The 19,928-nt window shown below is 33.0% G+C and overlaps 1 protein-coding gene across 3 annotated transcripts in view; it reads right to left on the reverse strand.

Annotated features, from left to right (window-relative positions):
* Window positions 1-19,928, reverse strand: part of CNTN5 (contactin 5) — a gene marked incomplete at both ends in the record, with an annotated part of 738,975 nt that overhangs the window by 319,180 nt on the left and 399,867 nt on the right. For all 3 annotated transcript variants that reach the window (XM_081281778.1, XM_081281777.1, XM_081281776.1), the window contains one exon: window positions 4,975-5,077. In XM_081281778.1, coding sequence (XP_081137904.1) covers window positions 4,975-5,077 — 103 coding nt within the window. The remainder of the gene's footprint in view (window positions 1-4,974; window positions 5,078-19,928) is intronic.

The raw sequence follows: 19,928 nt of genomic DNA on the forward strand, positions 1-19,928 counted from the left end.
CCCTCCATTTTTATGCTTTGCTGTATTCCCAAGCCTTTGTATACCTCATTTTCCCTAAGGATCATATTTAAGCATTTCTCAGTTTTGGGGAAATACCTTTGCAAAAATTGACCAATAACAAATATAGCACATTGTTGTCACTTTATAAATCCTGTACTCAATGTTGTGTAATACTATTTTAAGAGTGATTTCTAGGACTGAACTTGTATGCTGGGATTGTGCTTTGCCCCAGTTTCCTGTTGGGGAACTATTTGATTTTTGTGAAATTAAGATTTGAGTGGAGATTTATTTAGAAAAAAAATCGCAGTGTTTAGTTTTCCAATTTTTATTTTAAATTAGGGAGGTTGATAAACTTTGGTGATATCAAGAGATGGTGTAATTGATGCCATAAAATATTCTTTTTTCCATTAAGAAAACAAAAAAGTATGAACATATTTTAAAATGATCTGTGCACTGTATTCACATTAACTTTATCCTTTAATTTATGGGAAATGAACATTTCCATAGGGACAGATCATAAGGAGATAAAGGCACATGTAAATAGGAATAAAAATGTAGTAAAAATAAATAAAACAATATTTTGATATTTAAATATCATCTAATTTAATGTTTTAAAATAATATTTTAAAAGTTTAATTCTTTTAAATATCAAAGACATTTCATAGTGTACTCTATCAAAGGTTCATGTGATCTTGTTATGAGTCAGAGAAAATCCAAAGGAAAGAAAACCTGTTTGTACTATTGTTCAGTTTCACTTAGAAATCAAAACACAGGGCAATAAATGTATGTAGCAGTAAAAGCTGACCATGGGGGATAGGTCAGTCAGTAGGTATAGCTAATGTTTATGTTACAACATTGAGATCGGAGTCAAGAGATTGTGATAGTAGACCCAGTTATGTGCAGGGAGGTGGCATCTCTTTGAAAACAGGAACTGTGGAAAAAGTTCTCATGTCTCTAGGACATTGCCTGGCAAGCTGGGCTCTCAAAACCTTCAAATCTGCATTCAGTTATTTTTTTCAAGGTATATTCACATTTACAAGATGAACTATGAGAAAAACCTCACTTCTTGCTTTTTGGCACCTGTGCATTAATGTGAATCATTTCTCCTTGAAAAGAATTATATCTAGAAGGTGTGTGCTTCAATTAATAAAAATCTAGAAATCTGGATTGCCTCAGCAAAACCTAGAGGAGACAAAGTTAGTAACAGCAACATCTTTGTGTTTATTACATTATTACATCCAATATTATTCTCTGATATATATTTTAACTCTGTCCTTCATTCTAGATTTTAATTAATATTTTTTATTCCTGTGCTTAAAACAATCTCCTCTTATGAGGCAATATATGAAGGGAGTTTTTTTTTTTTTTGAATTGTTAAGAGTAACTATGACATGAACATGATAAGTTTGAAATAAAAGTAAAACTTCGGTTATATAAGATAAATAATTGCTAAAGATATGTTATGATAATCCTGCCTATAGTTAACAATATTGAATTATGCACTTAAAATGTAGAGCTCATGTTTTCTTATCATGATAGTAAGGAGATGGAGAAATAGTAGGCCTAAGACAAGAAGCTACTTGATGAAGTGAGACAAGAATAGGTAGGAAAAGATGGGACAAGAGTATGAGTACATTTGGAGATTTATACTATATATATATATATATATATATATATATGTATATGTATACATATAATATAATAGGGCAAGAAACAGGTGTTTAGTGAATTTATAACTATTTTGGGGTAAAGGACAAGAAAAAAGTATGAAGAGCTTATTACTATTCATTACTAACTGTTGATTGGATTAAATATGCACAGTATTTAATTCATTCCTTTAACAAGCATTTCCTGAGTGCTGTGTTCCTGGTATGACGGAAGACAACAGCAATATACAAGTGAGGGATAGTCTTGATTATAACCTCTGGCTTGAAAACAGACTTCTGGTTGAGTTATAGTTGGCTTCTTGGGAGGCCATAGAGGAGGTCAGAAGGTATAAGAAAAACAAGTCTCTTTAGCTATGTTCTTGTGGCTCCAGTGATTATAGCCCCTGCTGAGTAGTCTTTGGCCTATTCCAACACTATCTGATTCTGGTATCATCATCTCCTCCTCCCTTGTGCCTTCAGGCTTAAAAAGTGATACCAGAGTTCAGATATGCACAGTCTACATATACCTTCATTTCTCTTTGTGGTCTTCTTAACCCTGCTCACAGATCGCCACCTTGATCATTTCCTACACTTCATTGAACCATCTACGTTGGATCCTGTTTCTAGCTGCATTGTTGAGTTACAGGAAGTTTCTAAGTGTGGATATATGTATATGTGTGTGTATATACATACATATATATATATATATATATATATATAAATGAACATTAATATTATAATTATATTAAACTTTGTGTATGTATATATATATGTGTGTGTGTGTGTGTGTGTGTGTGTGTGTGTGTATAATCACATTAAGTATTATAAAGAAAAGAACCCAAGTATTTTCAGAGAGAATAATGAATGTGAGTTAGATAAAGTGGTTACAAATGGCTAACATGTTCACAGTTGGAGCTGGGATTGTGGCTTAGTGGCAGAGCGCTTGCCTCCCATGTGAGATACTGGGTTTGATCCTCAGCAACACATAAAAATAAATAAAGTAAAGGTATTGTGTTCATCTACAACTAAAAAAAAATTAAAAAATGTTTACAGCCCCTTTAAAAGCTTTTATTGCAGTGGAGGCAAGAGAGCAGGTGGGAACCACCATGGAAAAAGAGGGGAGGAGTGTTCATAGAAGAGGAGATACCAAATGAAAAAACCACGAGATGAAAAAGAGGTTGAAATGCTCCATTACAGAATTTGATTATAACACTCCTTTGAGAAACCAGCGTCCTTTATATTGATTGAAGACACTCTTATGTTAAAACCTATCTATGAAGACACACTGAGAGGAAGACTCAGCCTGGGGTGACATCTTGCCCAATGTCCAGTGCCAGATACTGAAGTTCTCAGAACAAAGGCCCTCTAGAGCACCATACATTCAGAAAGAAGCAGCTCAGATGATCTGTGAGAACTAAGCCAATGCTCAGCCATTAATTAGAGGTTGCTGGGATCATGTTGGGACTCGATGATGACACACTCCAACATGATAACATGCTGTAAAGGAATTAAGGCATGTCAACATGTTATTTCTTAGATCTTGTTTATTTTCAGGAGGGTGGAAAGTTATTCTATAGATAGTGAGTGCCTTCTTTTTTTCCACATCTGTGATATTTCACAGGAAGAATATCAAATGAACAATAGAGTCCTTCTTGATATAGGTGGTATGTGTCTTTTACCCTCTCTTGTACTTATTTAGTTTTGGGAGAGAAGGAGTAACAAAAGAGGAGTGGAAAAGTTGAAGAAAATAAGATATTAAAAGAATACAAGTGATTTAACTATTGGATCCTATCTAGAAGGAAAGAAACTTTAAGCATCAATTTACTAAGCACATTTCAAGTCTTCCCAAAGCAACCAAATCTAACTTATTAAATAAGCTTGCCTTGGGAAATATTCTATATTGTTTTTTTCTCTATAAATCTAGTTTTCTAATTTGTTTTACAATATGATCTCCCTTTGTTTGTGGCTTTAGTACAAATTCTGGCATTTAAGAATTAGTTAACTGCAGGATATATAAAAACCTTTGGCATCAAGTCAGAATATATTATTTTTGCATTTATCAGAATTAAGCACCTTATGTGAGACATTTTTCCTGACATTACACCATGGAGAAATGGTAAAGAACAAGACTTTCAAGGTATTATTTAATATTATGCCCTTAACATTGTGCCTTTGGATTTAGGAAGCTTCCTCAGATATCTACCTAAATATCTTCTAGGCTCATTTTAATTCCTTAAAATATCTTTCTACTTATGGGCATTATTTTCTTAAGAGAGGGGCTGTACAATAACTTATTTTTTCTTTGGTCTATTATGAACTTGTTCCTATTTACATTTGAGAATTGCACTGACACATTATTTCAGTCAGTCTTAAAATTAAAACAAATGGTGTTTATTATATTTATCCTGAAACCTCCAGTTAAAAGCTGAGTTTCTTTTGTTTACTAATATTTTTCTCACCCACAGGCTAACCCTACTGCTATAAACACATTTATGTAGCATGTTTTATCTCCAAGTACTTTATAGTTATGATGTAGGAGTTAGCTCAACACAACTGAAGCTAGGTGATTAGTAACTGACAAATGCATTTATGCAAATTATAATTATATGATATAGAAAAGACCCTGAGGTCTTATCATGAAAAATAACACTATTTAAAATAAGTTATAATACTCTAATCAAATATGTTCAAAATTCCACTCTTGCCTCTGATCCCAATACCTATATTGTAAACATCATTGACAAGTGACAATATATGGTGGATTTAAGTCCTCAGAAATAGAATCAATAACTATAGCAAACATTAGAGTGTGATATATTTCTGTCTGTCTCAAGGAATGATAACAAATTGTGCATATCATCAGCTCGTGTTATCATGATGTTATTTCTGGAGATTCTGAAATAATCTAAGTATTATCCTTATAATTTCTGTACCATTTTCATAATCTACATAATTTACATCCTATACATGAGAAGCAGACAGACCTTTTTCTTTTTCCTCCTCTTATTTGGAGCATTGCTGAATGAAATTAAGAATGATACTGAAATATAAGGCATGGAGGCACAGAAAAGTGAAGCTTGTCTTTAATTTAGAGAAATTTCCTTTTTGTTAAAATGACCAAATTATATACATTGCAGTCCATAGAAATGACTAGGAAGAAAATTATAATTGGCTACTTTGCCAATTCTCATTTGTCCTTCTTTTTGAAAAAATGTATAGCAACTATGGAGCTTCTGTGGAAAGAAAATCTAGCAAAATAAATGATCTGAAAAGATTTGTCACATTTTAATAAACAATTGTGTCTAATTATAGAGGAATATGTACTTACTTGCCAAGTGCAAAGCACTCCATCTTAACAGTTGTTCCCTTAGCAGCTGTAACCGTGAAAGGAAAATGCACCTCAATTTTCGGCTCATATTCTCCCATCACACCTGGGAAATAAAGAATAGTCTTTAAGCATAAAATGAATGTCACAATTTCTTTTCAATCTTGAAGATGTTATACTGAAAATCACTGTGGTTTGGTTGCTAGTGTATGTTTGATGACTATTAAAATTTTTGATGCATTGAAATAAAAAGTACACTTAGGTACAATCATGATGATGAAATCCTGCTCTTCCCTTAAGGATTGGGTTACGTGCCTGTTCAAGACCATTTAAGGTGATAATTATTGAAAAGTGTTTATCAACACTGGTAATTCACTTACTGAATATTCTCTAAAGTAAATAATTATGACCATTCCCAATATTAAATAATTGTGTTGATTTTTTTAAAAACAAAGACATCAGAACTTTATAATTGCCAAGTTAATAGACATTTATGAATCAGAGACCCTATGCTTATTAGAAGAAATAGTAGGCCCAACTCTCCATCATGTTGGCTTTGAACCAAATTCAACAAGACTCCTAAAGTGCAAGAAGTAATCAAGAATCTATAAATGGATGGTATGAAACTAAAAAGCTTCTTCACTGTAAAGGTAACAAAGAACATGGACAGAAAGAGCCTACAGAATGGGAGAAAATCTTTACCACATTCAATTCAGACCATTAATCTCAAAGTTATACAAATATTTCAAAAAGATTAGTACCAAAAAAACCCCACAAATAACTCAATCAATAAATGGGCAAAGGGACTGAATAGGCACTTCACTGAAGAAGAAATATGAATGGCCAAAAAATGTATGAGAAAATGTTCAGGTTAATTTTCTACATATGTTCCCCATGCTATTAGGTTGATCATATTATCTGAAATTATTTTTCATGAATTTAGTTGACTTTCTATTCTGCCTCACAAACTCATGCATTCCTTTATTGGTGGTGATTAAATGAAACATAAATCTTCAAATGTGTGTAATGGTGGGTCTTTACCACATTCCACCAAACCTTCCCCTTCAGTTCAAGATACTTTCTTTTAAGGAAGTTGGAAACTTAGTCTCTAGACCCATATGTTAATTTTTTTAATTTGTTCTTTTTAGATATACATAACAGTAGAGTGTATTTTAAATTGAAAAATCTACAGATATGAATAGAGCTATGTACACATTTGGGCATTCCTAAGAATAGTTATAATTTGTATAAGTAGGAGAAAGACAGGACAAAAAGCAAATAGTTTGCTAGAAACAAAGAAAAAGAGATGGAAAATCACCATAATTGGAATATTATTTTTTCTGGTATGTTGGTATATGAATGAAAATGATATAGGATAAATATGGAAGTATAGCTGGAATCTAAATAGTAGAGGGCCTGGATTCTCACAGTTAAACATTTAAAGTTGTGAGTCTGGATAGGGCATTTACCTACTCAGAGTCTATGCACTAGCTGAGGCCTAGTGGATTCTGGTGCTAGGGCTATCAGATAGCCCTGGAGCTAATTATCTCCTAAAAATAAGATTTCGATCTCCCTTTGTGTAAAGCACCAAAGAAAGAACAGTATAATTTAGCATGGATGCTGTTGTGAGGAGACTATGTTCAAGGGTGTCTATATCTAGGAATACATGCATGTATATGTTGTTGTGTATACATGACTCTCACTGTAATTTTTTTTGTGTGTGTGTGTATGTGTGTAAGATGAGGAGACAGAAAGAAGCCCACACTGATAAATGATATAAGACATGAAGGTAAGATAAACCTGACATACAAAGGAATAGAGGGTAGGTGTGGCAAGGAAAATCTTGTATACATTTGTTTCCTATGTAGTATTTGAGATAAGCCTTGAAGAAAGAACCTGGACAGCTTTAGATGGGGACTATTCAAATAATTCAAGATTATCTGTGCTTTCCATTCTAGTTTCTTACAAAGCAATTTCAGCAGAGAAATTATCAATACTGTCTCTTACACAGAGAGTGGATTTCTAGGCCTGGCTCTGCTAATGACTAGACTGTTCCATCCCTGACAGTCCAGTGACCTCTGGACTTCATTTTTCTCAACAGTAAATTGAGGGAATAAATGGGAATTATCATTAACATAACATCCTGCTTTAATGAGCTGACTCCCTCAATTGCTTCCTTTTCTAATGTTTGCTGCACATCAGGAACCTGATAAATAGCAAGTGAATTGAGTGCTTAGCACTATCGTATCACTCAAAACAGATGTTTAAGCACATCTTCTCTATTTCTTTTTCAATAATGTTCTACTCTTCTGCTTCTCTTTTTCCCCCCAAATCTCTCTCCCTGCCATGCTTTCCAACTTCTTTTATGCCCTCTTCATGTTCTCTTTCTTTCCCTCCTGTCTCTTCTAGCTATTAGAGCAGCAGGATTTGGCCCACTGGTGATACTTATAAACTCGACTGAGTATAACCAGTGGTGTGAAGTTTGCCTTTGATTCCCTCTTACTTATAAGCCCCATATAAAGACTGCTAAGCATCCTATTCAGTAACTATCTTTGCTCAAATGAAACCATCTTCAAAGTCAGTTTCTGGATTCCCCATCCATTTTTTAAAATTGATTCTGTAATGTCCTCTCTTTTCTTCATGATGATTCAATACCAACTGATTTATAATGATGCTCATTAAACCTAGGCCTCCTACTAGCAAGTGTCCCTGTGCTGGAAGTTAGAGTGTCACAGAGTGCTGGAGAAAGGCAGTGGGACTTGGTTCTAATTTAACAAAAAAAATTCTGTCATTATTCTACTAAATTGTTCAAAAAGCTATCAGAGCAAAGGGACCTCAATCTCCAAAGCACCAGTAATTTGTTCTGATTTCCTTTCCCCACTTAAATAAATATTTCTTTAAGAACTCACTTTTACAATAGCACATTTGTAGTCATTCTATTAAAGCAGCTGAAATAAACCTATATATTAAAACAAAATGAAAAATTTAACTATAAAGTTTAGATTAAAGTACCTAATTTGAGTTGTACTGCAAGAAATTATAGTGCTTCTTTTTAATTTTACTTTGACAGCAATAAGTACAGGTGAGTATATTCTGTAGGTACATCTTGTTCTTTAGCAATTGATCACATTCAGCAATTAAGTTTTGTTTTATGTATCGTGGGATAATTATGTTAGAGTTAAAGTTGACCTGGTCAAGGTTTTGTGGTTTATTATAGCTGTACTTTTTAATATTTCAAGTCATATGCATCTTAATTTACAATTCCTTATGCTAGGAAGAGGTTGATGCTGAAAGAAATGGGAAATAGTCCCATGAGACACCAGATTGAAGATCAAAATATCGGACTTGTCTCTTCAGTTACAAATGGCTCTTTGGTCTTTGATTATGGCTAGGATTGGCCTGAACATTGCTCAAGAGACCCTGCATTGCATCTTTAAGTCTTTTTCCATACCTGTCTCTCCTGACTTCTCCTTATTTTTTTCCTGATTGACTTGCTTGACTCACTTCAGAATTACAGGCCATTAAGAAATGACCCCAAGTTATTCTAATTCCTAATAAACAGAAGACTTCCTGCTGAGAGTACATTACTTTTCTTCAGTGTCTTTATGGTTGTTGATTTTCTTACTTATTCCAATTACTCACAAAGATCCAGGGTGCTTTTCCCTAAGTGGAATACAATTTACAGCAGTTATTTACCAAGCATATTACAGAACAAAGAGCCAACAACAACAGAAAAATCTGGACAAGTTATTATAATTTTAGGATGTAGGGTCCTACACTAAGCCTAGTGAAGTTTTCAAAGGTGAGCTATGAACTCTATATTAAGATTGTTTTTCTGGGTGATTTTATGTACATAAAGGAAATTCAAAGTTGGATCTTCTTTGTCTCTAATTTTTATCATGATACTTGACATTCTTAGCATTAGAATGTGGCAGACTAACAGGCTTGCAAAAATAGCACACAGGGCCTGAGAGCATGCACGCACTGGTAACTTCCCCTGGCATTAGGGCAAATCATGTTCAACTCTTAAAGTTCTGGCACTCCCACTGAGCTTGCTTTCTTTCTCCTTGATTGAGTGGTCTGTCCTAATTTTTTGGTGCCTATGCAAGAGCAGTTGTTACATATTTCAAGAGACACTTCTGAAACACATAATCATATTCATTTCTAAGGTCAAAAACTCATGCTTAGTAACTTTTAAAAATTTGGCTGAACTAATGAGATGAAAAGATCTGGTTTGTCTTCTTTATGTCCAAATAATGGGTATTTATATTTTTATCTTCAACATTTCTGCCAAATATATTCAACACATTTCTTGTCTTACAAAAATAACAGCTATTTTCTTAACACTTCTTTTAGAAAATTCTGCTTCCATCTTCTCTAACTGGTTGAGTTGAATAGGAGCCATTATACTACTGTGTGATTTCCTTCCTGATGGTATCAATTAACTTATTGTGGGTACCTGGCATGTCAAGCTACCTTATTGTTCTGTGGCACAATGACTGAGTCAGATGGACAGTTAAGGTTGGAATTTTTTGACCAAGGACCAGGGAGTTTAAGTGTCTTAGTTTGTTTTTGGTGATACACACACAAAAAAGCCAACATGTCTGAGGGCCATGAGAACTATATTCTGTGAAAGGAAGCAATTTGTTATTAAAGAAAATTAAGCCTATTTAGAGAAAATTAAATTAAAACATACAGAGGAGAGAAAGGAATGAGTATTGGTGGCAAGTCAGTTCTACCTGGAATTTCTCTCAGTCAAATAATATTAATTGCCTATTTTGGTTAAATTATTTCAAGTTGGGTTTCTCAGGTACAAACAAAGAATTTTGAATGATATGCCACTGTGCAGGACAAAACAAAAGTGGTATCTGGCTCTATCTTATTCCTTTTCTGGATTCTGAGTATCATATCGAAAATACCATCCTAGGCAAAGGACAAGATAGAGTAGCAGTGGATTAGAGCTCAAGACAAAGAAATATATTTGATTTGCTCTATTTTTAAGCATTGCACATTTTAATGTAGAATGTTAATTTGAACAGGGGATAGAAAACATAAGCTACATGAATATCCTTATGAAAAAGGATAAATGAAATTTGAATGGTTCAGATAAAGCACTGTGGGAGAAAAGAGATTACTGAATAGAAGATTTAGGAAAATGTGGGAAAGCACTGTAATTGGATTTTGACCGTGGAATCAAACTTGAAAGATGCATGAGTAGAAGTTTAGTGACTCTAAGGTAGAAGGGACAGTGCCAACAAAGGTATAGAAATAAGATTCTATCTGGGGATTTTTACTAAGTATTTGATTTCATTACATAGAGTATGAAGGTATAATAAGAGAAAAATTTCAAATATAAGTTGAAGCTAGATGATAGGTAATATTTAGTGACATATTTTCTTACTCTTCTGTTCAGATGTTGACAATGTATTGATAAATTTTCATGAGTGCTCATTTGAAAATACCGTTTCAATAAACAGTAGGCATCTGATTTCATTTCAAGATAGCACTTGGAGTTAATAGGATCCATGTTCAGTGTTATCAGCAATCTCGTACTGGTATACGGACACACAATGTGTGTAATGAAGATGCACCCAGGATAAGCATCAAACTGGAGGCTTAGGAACTGAGGCATCATTTTCACATGAAAATTATTTAATTGCTTAGTAAACGTTTTTATTTTATAACATTTCACCAGGAGCATATGTGATATCAGAGATTCCTAAATTTTTATATTTCATTTGCAGGAGTTGTTTCACTTGTAATTATTTTGTTACTGTCTTGTAAAGTCTGAATATAAAATCATCACGTTCTGGAAGTTCCCTGGTAAGATGATGAATGACTAAAAACAAACAATAACAAATAATGATAATTACAATAGATATAAAAAAGAGAATGAAGAAGCTGCTGAATGGTGCATGTGATGCTTGAAGATGCTGTGCCATGAGAGATGCCTTCCACTTTTCTTGTACTTTTAGAACGTATTAAGTATCAGCTTGCCATCTGAAGATAAATGATGCAATTTCCAACTATAGCCGTAGCTCTGTTGAAACATCGAGACCATCACAGAACTTTTTTCAGTCCCTATTTTCTCATATGTAATGATAGTGCTTACTTTCTTATCAGTTTAGAAATCTAGTGCTAAGTATGGAAATATATCTTATGCCTCCATGTATACACATTTGCTTACTGTACTCAAATGAATACAGAAATCATAATCTTTAAAATTTAAATCATTTATAAAAGTGTCCAGATGTCTTCATTTCATTTCCCTAATGAGCCACTGATAAGTATCAACTTCTCAAACCTGGATTGAAAGACAACATAACCCACTTCAATCTAATGTATGAAATATGATATGTCAAGAGCTTTGTAATGTTGTGAACAACCAATAAAAAAAATAAAAGAAAAAAAAAGAAAGACAACATACTGTTTTTTTATTCAAAAATGTACATTACCCTAAATCATAGTTTCTTGAAGAGAGTCATTGCTGTGTAAATAACGGGACGGAAGGGTATCCTGACAAGAAAAATACGTGGCCTGAGTTATCAACAAATAAATGCTCCATTATGGGTGTTATTTATATAGAAGACTGAGGAAAAACTAGAGTTTTATTATTAGGACAAAGCATTTTTCATCACTAATATATATACTCTGAAAATAAGAGAAACCAATAGATTTATTTTTTCCTTCCTAGTATTAAGAATAAATTGATCAAGGGCCTGCTACACATTGTAATTGCTTTCCTCTGATTACTGAGTTTTAAGACTGATTTTCTTCTCTAGTTCTTGCCACTATGATTTAGGTAAATATACCCATCTCTCTCTAACCATCATCAGAGGGCTCATTCCATGGGTATCCATAACTTAAATAAGATCTTATAAGAGTGAGGCCTAAAGAAAGCAGCTATATATTTTTCCCCAAACATATAAGCTCCCTCTGGCATTAAATAATATGCCAAATGCATAAAATTTTCAAAATTTGATAACAAAAGGATGAAATACACTTTGAGAAGTTTGTTGAAAACTGTTCCTTTTTATAGAAAGCCAAGTATGTTTGCTATTTTCATAAATTTCTAGGCACAAGATTATAGGAATTTAACTGTAAATATATCCACATAATGAAAACATAAATATTTTATGATAAGTCCATAACTTAAAATGCTTATGGGCAATTTTTAAAAAATAGCATTTCTTTGACTTTGTAAAGTGTTTGTGTGTACTTTTTTGCCTGTCTTGTCTATGTGTGTAGAGATTGAAGTTTTTTGAGGATTATACAAAAGAAAAGTTGGTACCTGGAAAAATGCTAATAATTTAACTTTTATGAGCTTCCACCAACATCTATGTGAACATGATTCAAAACTACAGATCAGTTATTGTATAAATGAGGGGTCTCATTTGACAAGCAAGGACTCTTTCTTGGAAGCCAGTTTGGACTAACTAAGAATGAGAGAATGACTGTTCTGATTCAAAGCAATTTAAAATCATAGCTGATTCCAAATGACATACTAACTGATGCTCAATTAAGTAATAAAATGCATTGAAGATTGCTGAATAGTCCATAGGAGTCTTCCACCCTGATTAGAGTTGTATGTTTTCAATCATGATTGAAGTAGAAACTGTGATTTCTAAATAATCAATTAAAACATATTTTCCATTAAAAAGAGAAAGGAAAATGTTTTTTATAAATATGGTGGATTTACCCTGTATTAGATAAATTAATCATTAATTGTCATAATTACAACAATCCTATGAGAAGCTGAAAGGATGTAGTGAGATTCAAATGACATAAAAGTGACTTGAGGCACACCTAAGAAGTTTTTACATACACATCATCTGGAAGGTGGGAGAATGTACTTGAAGTGAGGATCAACTGGATATAACAGTAGATTTACACAATTGGGCAAGAAACACCAGGAACAACTCCTATTGCTAAGATTCCTAGAACAATTTGGACTCTACTACCTTCCATTCTCCTCTTAACAGTCATGCTGTGTTATGGAAACTAAATTTGGATTTCTCTGATTTCTCCTTTGTCTTATCATGCTGTATGCTTTCTAAGACTACAAGGACCATACTTAGGTTAACTTGATGGAGCATCTGTTCTTTCAACTACAGAGAACAACTCAAATCATTTTTTTATTCATAAATTTTCATCATTCTTTAGAAGAACTACTCTCTCCACAATAGTTTCTTACTTATAACTGTCTACCAATCCATACACTAATCCCCAAGAACTCAAGAAAATTCCTAGGGGAATTAGTTTTGCCAGCTTAGCTGATGAACTGCCTTGTTGCCTAACTCTGGAAGGAAATGTGACAAATTAGTTGCTTTAAACTGTTGTTAAAAATTTATTTTTACATTTTAATCTGCACAGATAGTTTTCTTACTGAGTGTCACTATTGAGAAGACTGGAATTCCTGCTGTTATCACTCACATTTGAGATCCTTAGCACAGTATTCCCTGATTTGCTCTGTAAACAATACACCACATATTTTACAAAGTCTTACTGATTTCAAAGGGTCTATGTATGATACAGTTGAAAGGGAGAATGTTTCCAGAGGGAGAATGCTGATTATCACAGCTTCATCACAGGGCTTTATGTGCCTTAAACACACTCCATAGATGCAAAAAGGGAAGGAATAAACATTGACTGAAAACCTGCCAGAGCCTGATGCTTTGTTCAGTATACATGCAAGTAAACTGTTCAATAAATTCTGTGACCAGAGTAAGGTACATAGAATTATCCCCATTCTAAATAAGAGAAAAAATAAGTATTGTAAATGTTAATTAACTCCATCTAATCACTGATCTACTAAAAGACAGGCAAAGGGTTCAACTGAGGTCTGTGTGAGTCCTGAAGAGTACTTCCACTCACTCTTCTATTTTGCCCAACCCCAGGAAAAATTCTTATTGTTCCATAAGATGGCATAACTATTGAAATGACAGTAGAAGGTAGTAAAGTCCAAATTATTCTAGGAATCTTAGCAACAGGAGTTGCTTCTAGTGTTTGTTACCCAATTGTGTGAATCTACTATGTTATATCCAGTTTGTCCTTACTTCAAGTACATTTTCCTACCTTCCAGCAGAATTTATTGAGTCATTCCCAGTTTTGTAGACAATTGAGTTCTACTTCAAACATTACTTTTTTAGGAAAGTCTTTCCTGAACCTCTGCCTATTCCCTTCTCCAACCAAGTCAATCACCCCAGCTGTTAATCCCTATGATTATCAATTGTTCAATCTGAACACACTTCTATTCCTTTGTTCAATATCTGTTTTCAAACCTCTGAACTCGTTCAGGACAGAGATTATATAATTTGTCTCCCTTTTTGCCCTTAAACAATGTTTGGTTCAAAGTCAATGCTCAAGAATATTTGATGACTGAATTAATCAATAGAGTTGTTATAAACTATGTAGAAGATGTTTAACAGGTAAAATAGGATCTGATAAGATTTTATTTTTATGTATTCCAATGATTATGTTCTTTTCATTCTGAGGAAAATGCAAGGTAATTTTCCAATTCATAACCATGAAAATTTATATTTTGTTTTAAGTTACTGAGGTATGAACATATGATAATGAAACATTTTGTGGATTTATGAATTGATAAAGTCTCTCCATTTCAGCATAATCAGTCAATTGTCAAGTTCTGTCAGTTGGGTATCAATTAAAAATTTCCAGACTATTCCTTTACTTCTTTTCTGATCATTATTACTTTAATTTAGATTTCCTTTTATTCAGCCCATTAAATTAGACAATATGGGGATCCTTGATGATCTTTGCAAAAGTGGTGAGTATTAAAGTTTCATATGATTAAATATGAGAAAAAAGTAGAGGTAAATTTGATATAAAATTCAGATGACTCTTGGAGGAAGCCTTGATGTCAGTGAGAGCAGAGAAAGTAGGATGGGAACTATTTATTCAATAATGTCATAAAACAAAATATGAATACTGCTTCTCATGTAGTACATTCAGAGTCCTTCACTATTTGGACCTTGTCTGTCTAGTCAGTCTTAAACTTAGTGGTTCTTCTCCTCACGACCTTATTCTGTAGCCACGTGTCAATTTTTTTTCAGCTCTCTAAACTGACCTTTATGTCAATCATCATATGCTTGTCTTTACCTGAAATCCTTTTAGTCTTTTTCTCTAGTTAGTACACTACCATTTAGCTTTCAGTATCATACTCAAATTTTATCTTCTCATCTATAAGAGAATTAATTTCATTCTGTTTTCAAAGCACACAGAAAACCCTTTATTTTAGTGCCCATTCTCTCTGCATTTTAATGTTTACTAGTCTATCTTCATTATAATGTGGTTTCTAACACTGAGGAATTTTATTCTCTTTTGCACTTACAATGTCTGAAGGTAGATTTATTAACTTCTATCGGCCTACACATCACTTTGCAGGCCCTCTTGTAGTCCATGAACCACAGATTTCTCCTGCTGAATGCTTAATTGCATTTTTAATTGAAATTTGATTCTAAGATATTGGATTTTTTTCTATAAGCACTTTCTTTATTCTTATTAGAATGTTGAGAATGTTTTTAAGACCACACCCAGTAATTTCATAATATTCTTTCTAGTATTTATTGCATATGTACCTTACTTTTTCTTTCCTGGACATAATTCTAATTTGGACCTTCACTACTCTGCCTTGATTGCTGGTATACTTGACCTCTTGACTCTGCTTTCCTTCTCCTCCAATCAATTTTGTACCATGACTCCAGATTAATCTTTATAAAATAGTGTTCTCATCATTTATTTTCCTTTCCAAAAAAATTGATAATTACCCATATCTTTTTGATGAAATTCAGGCTATTATTTCTGCAGTTAGAGCCCTAAAAATATGCTCAAAAGCAGAAAAAAAATTAATGTTAGTTTCCACTTGTCCATCAGAGCCCACTGTTAGGTCCAGTTTGTCTCCTAAATAGCAATAATTAATTTTTGTTACATTGACATTTTTAACATATATATTCTCAAATACTATGTGTAGTGAGGCTGAATAAACTAAATCCTTTTTCCTCTAAAATATTTTCTATAACCACAGTAGCCCACAGTGATGGATTCTAGCCTAGAATTCCAGCAGCATTTACTGTTTATGCTTTCTTTTCTGAGGAGTGATGTTTTTCTTAATGTTTTGAGATTTCACATCTTGTTTGTATAATAAGATAATTTATTGATGACTACAGCCATGCCTTCTGTTTGATTCCCATAGGTTCTGATCATGGTAAGTTCTAGTCACATAAATAGTCCTTATCTGCTGTAAGCTGAGTAATAAAAGCTTATTATTATGTATCAATATAGCTTAGTAGGATAACTATCAAATATATTTTTTAAATCATTACTTAGGACTAGGCTGATATCCTAAAGTTTCTAGAAATTTTCCCAAATCCACATGAGGGCTTTCAGATTTCACTATTGAGAATTTTTCCTTATATATTTATTTATTTGGTGCATAATACTTGTACATAATTGTGGAATTCTTACAATATAATTTGGTCAATATCATTACCCAGTATTTTACATTTCCCTTCCCTCCTCCTGCCACCAGTCCCTTTACCTTACTGATCTTCCCGTGATTTTCATGGGACCATTGCCTCTCTTTTCCTTTTTCCTCTCTAGCTTTCACGTACAATAGAAAACTTATGACCCTTCATCTTCTGTGGCTTAATTCACTTAAGATATTTGATCTCAATGTCCATTTCTTTTCCTGCATATGATGTAATTTCATTTTTATTTATGGCTGAATAAAATTCCATTGTGTACATATACCACATTTTCTTTATCCATTCATCTGTTGATGGATTCCTAGGCTGGTCGCATACTTTGCATATTGTGAATTGTGTTGTTCTAAACATGAGTATGCATGTATTGCTATATTATGATGACTTTAATACTTTAGGATAAATACTGATGACTGATATAGCTGGGCCATATGGTAGTTCCATGCCTACCCTTTTGAAGAACCTCCATACTTATTTACATAGTGGTTGTATATTCATTTGCAATCCCACCAATGATGTAAAATTGTTCCCTTTTTGCAACATACTCTATCAGCATTTATTCATGTTTATAGTCCTGATGACTGTCATTCTGACTGGAGTGAGATGAAATCTCAGGGTCATTTTGATTTGCATTTCCCTAACCCCTAATGATGTTGAACACATTTTTGCATATATTTTTTTGCCATTTGTATTTCTTCTTTTGAGAAATATTTGTTTAGTTCATTTACCCACTTATTAATTGAGTTATTTGTTTTTTTGTTAAGTATTTGAGTTCTTTATGTAATCTGGATATTAATCCTGTAAGAAGAGTAGCTGGCAAAGATTTTTCTCCTCTTTGTAAGTCCTCTCTTCAAATTCTAAATTGTTTTCATTGTTGTACAGAAGCTTTTTTACTTTGATGCCATTCCATTTATTAACTCTTGGCATTATTTCCTGGGCTTTAGGGCTCCTACTGAGAAAGTCATTGCCTGTGCCAATATGTTGAAGTGTTGACCCTACATTTTCTTCTAGAATTTGCATATTTTCTGCTCTAATTCCTAGGTCTTTAATGCATTTTGAGATGGTATTTGTGTAGGATGAAGAGAAGTTAGGGTATAGTCTCATTCTTCCATATATGGCTAACAAGTTTTCCCAGCACCAACTGTAAAAAAAGGCTGTCTTTCCTCTAATGTATGTTTTTGGCACATTTGTCAATAATGAGATGACTACATCTGAGAGAGTTTGAATTTCTTCTATTCTTCACCATTGGTCTATATATCTATTTTTATACCAGTGCCATGCAGTTTTTCAGAGTTTTGAATTTCAATTTTTTATTCTATATGGATATATGCAAATGTAATGACAAAACATGATATTTTAAGAACAGATAAACCCATTCATATATTACAGCTATGTTTATTCTTTAATCTGTTTATTTTAGGTCTTTACCACTGCTAAAATGGAGATTTTCTTTTAAGCCTCTCCATGATTATAAGTAAATCACAATATATTTGAGTTTTCATTAGTCCTCATATTCACAAAGAATCTATTTTCTTTTGTGAATATCTAATAGCACTAAATCAGTTTCCTCATATTTTCTTGTTCAGAATATTGTATTAAGCCAAAATAAAAATTTGAAAATCTAACCATCAAATAAATATAAATATTAATTCTAACTATTTATACTAAAAGGCAACAGCAATTAGCAACTGATATTTAATATACTGTGAAATACACACATAACGTGTGTGTGTGTGTGTGTGTGTGTGTGTGTGTGTATTTTCTCCCCCTTCCTTTTTAAAAGAAGGAGTGAGCAAGCAGATCTTTTATAATGGAAAAGGATCTTCCCTTGCAAACTGCCCTAATTCGATTTTGGCGTGAGTGAATGCTTTCTGATGAGTATCAGAAGCAGGATTGTACATGTAGTGAGTGCTCACTGAAAATACACTGGTTACATGCATATTGAATTTCTAACTCTGGAAAGTTTGCTTAAATTGTACATTACCTTAACCCAGCTTGATAAATCTGCTGGATTTGCAAGTTTAAATAGTCTTAAAAAAAGTTTAAGGAAGTAAGTAATTCAGTGATAAATTCAAGTATAACTTGTAAAGTCTTGTTTTATCTAGTTTTATTGTGGTATTTTATATAGTTGGGAATTTGATTTGTGAATGATTTTTACAGATTATAATTCACCTTTCCCCTTGCTTTTAAGTCATATTTATAGAATATTTCTAAAGTTCCATAAATAAATTCAAACCTGAAAATTACAACCAGAAATCTGGTATATTTCAGGTTGTATGCTAATCACTATCACATGAAAAATTTATAAAATAATAATTAGAATAATACTCAGACTTTTGGGGTTTTACTATGTGCCTGGTATCCTTGTAAGTCATCCAGATAAATACTCTAATCTTCAATCCCTTTGAATTAGTCTGAATATTTCTCATTTTGTCTTTGGGAAAACTGACTCGGGAAAGTTGAAAACTTGTCCAGAGCCACATGGCTATTAAATGCTACAGCCAGGATTTGAATTCAGGAAATCTGACTTTGAAGCACATACTTCCCATGATACTAAATAATGAATCATATTCCATGGGTTCTGCAGTAATCATTTCTTTGGAGCCAAAGAAATTTTTCTGTGGAACATTGCAAATATTGGTTTGATTGCCTTTAACCCACAAAATGCTACTGAGTTCACTAAAGAAATTAGCTGTAGTAACAACATGACTCTTTTAGGTTTTAGATCATAGAAGCAAGGTCCCTTGTAGTGAAGAAAATAAAATACTTTTTTCCTACCAGCCTCTGATAAATGTGAAAGATGAAGGTATTTTGGGCATTCTCTACTTCTTTTAATCCTTTTTTCCAAGTGCTTTGAGTATGATTTTGCCTTGTTATGGAATGCATCCCAGAATTGGGGCAATTGATAAATACTTTTTCTTTTTTCAACATGCACTCAATTGTTAGTTCCTCTGTGCAAATGTTCCTGATTGCCCTGTGAAGTTAGGTTCCTCTTTGCACCCATGATGTTATAATTTTATTTTATTCTTTTCACATGATTTTCTTTTTAAAATCAAGATTCATTTTGTCTGTCTTTCCTACTATATCATGGGCTCTCAGGGGGTTCAAAATCACGTCATTCTTGACTCCCAGAATAAAACAAAAACAAAAAACCTGTGCCAGATTCCTTACAATTATGATTATTTTAATTTTACATCCATTTCAAATAAGATATAAACACTGTTACATGAATCAGGACAGAGCAGGCCATGTGGTAAAATGAGGCAGAACTGGGATTGTAATCTAATAAAGTCTTCCTAAAAAGCTCTCTACCTGATCACATTGATACATACAATGAAGTATTTTTTAAAATTATGCTAAACTCCCTTCTGTGATAAGTTTTAAATTTCTACATTACTTCTCTTCCTATGTCAGTGAGACTCATTTTCTTTCTGGGAGTGTCCTACAAAGAGTTAA

This window comes from Spermophilus citellus (genome assembly GCF_964194105.1).
Source record: "Spermophilus citellus genome assembly, chromosome: 2".
In the NCBI taxonomy this organism is placed as follows: domain Eukaryota; kingdom Metazoa; phylum Chordata; class Mammalia; order Rodentia; family Sciuridae; genus Spermophilus; species Spermophilus citellus.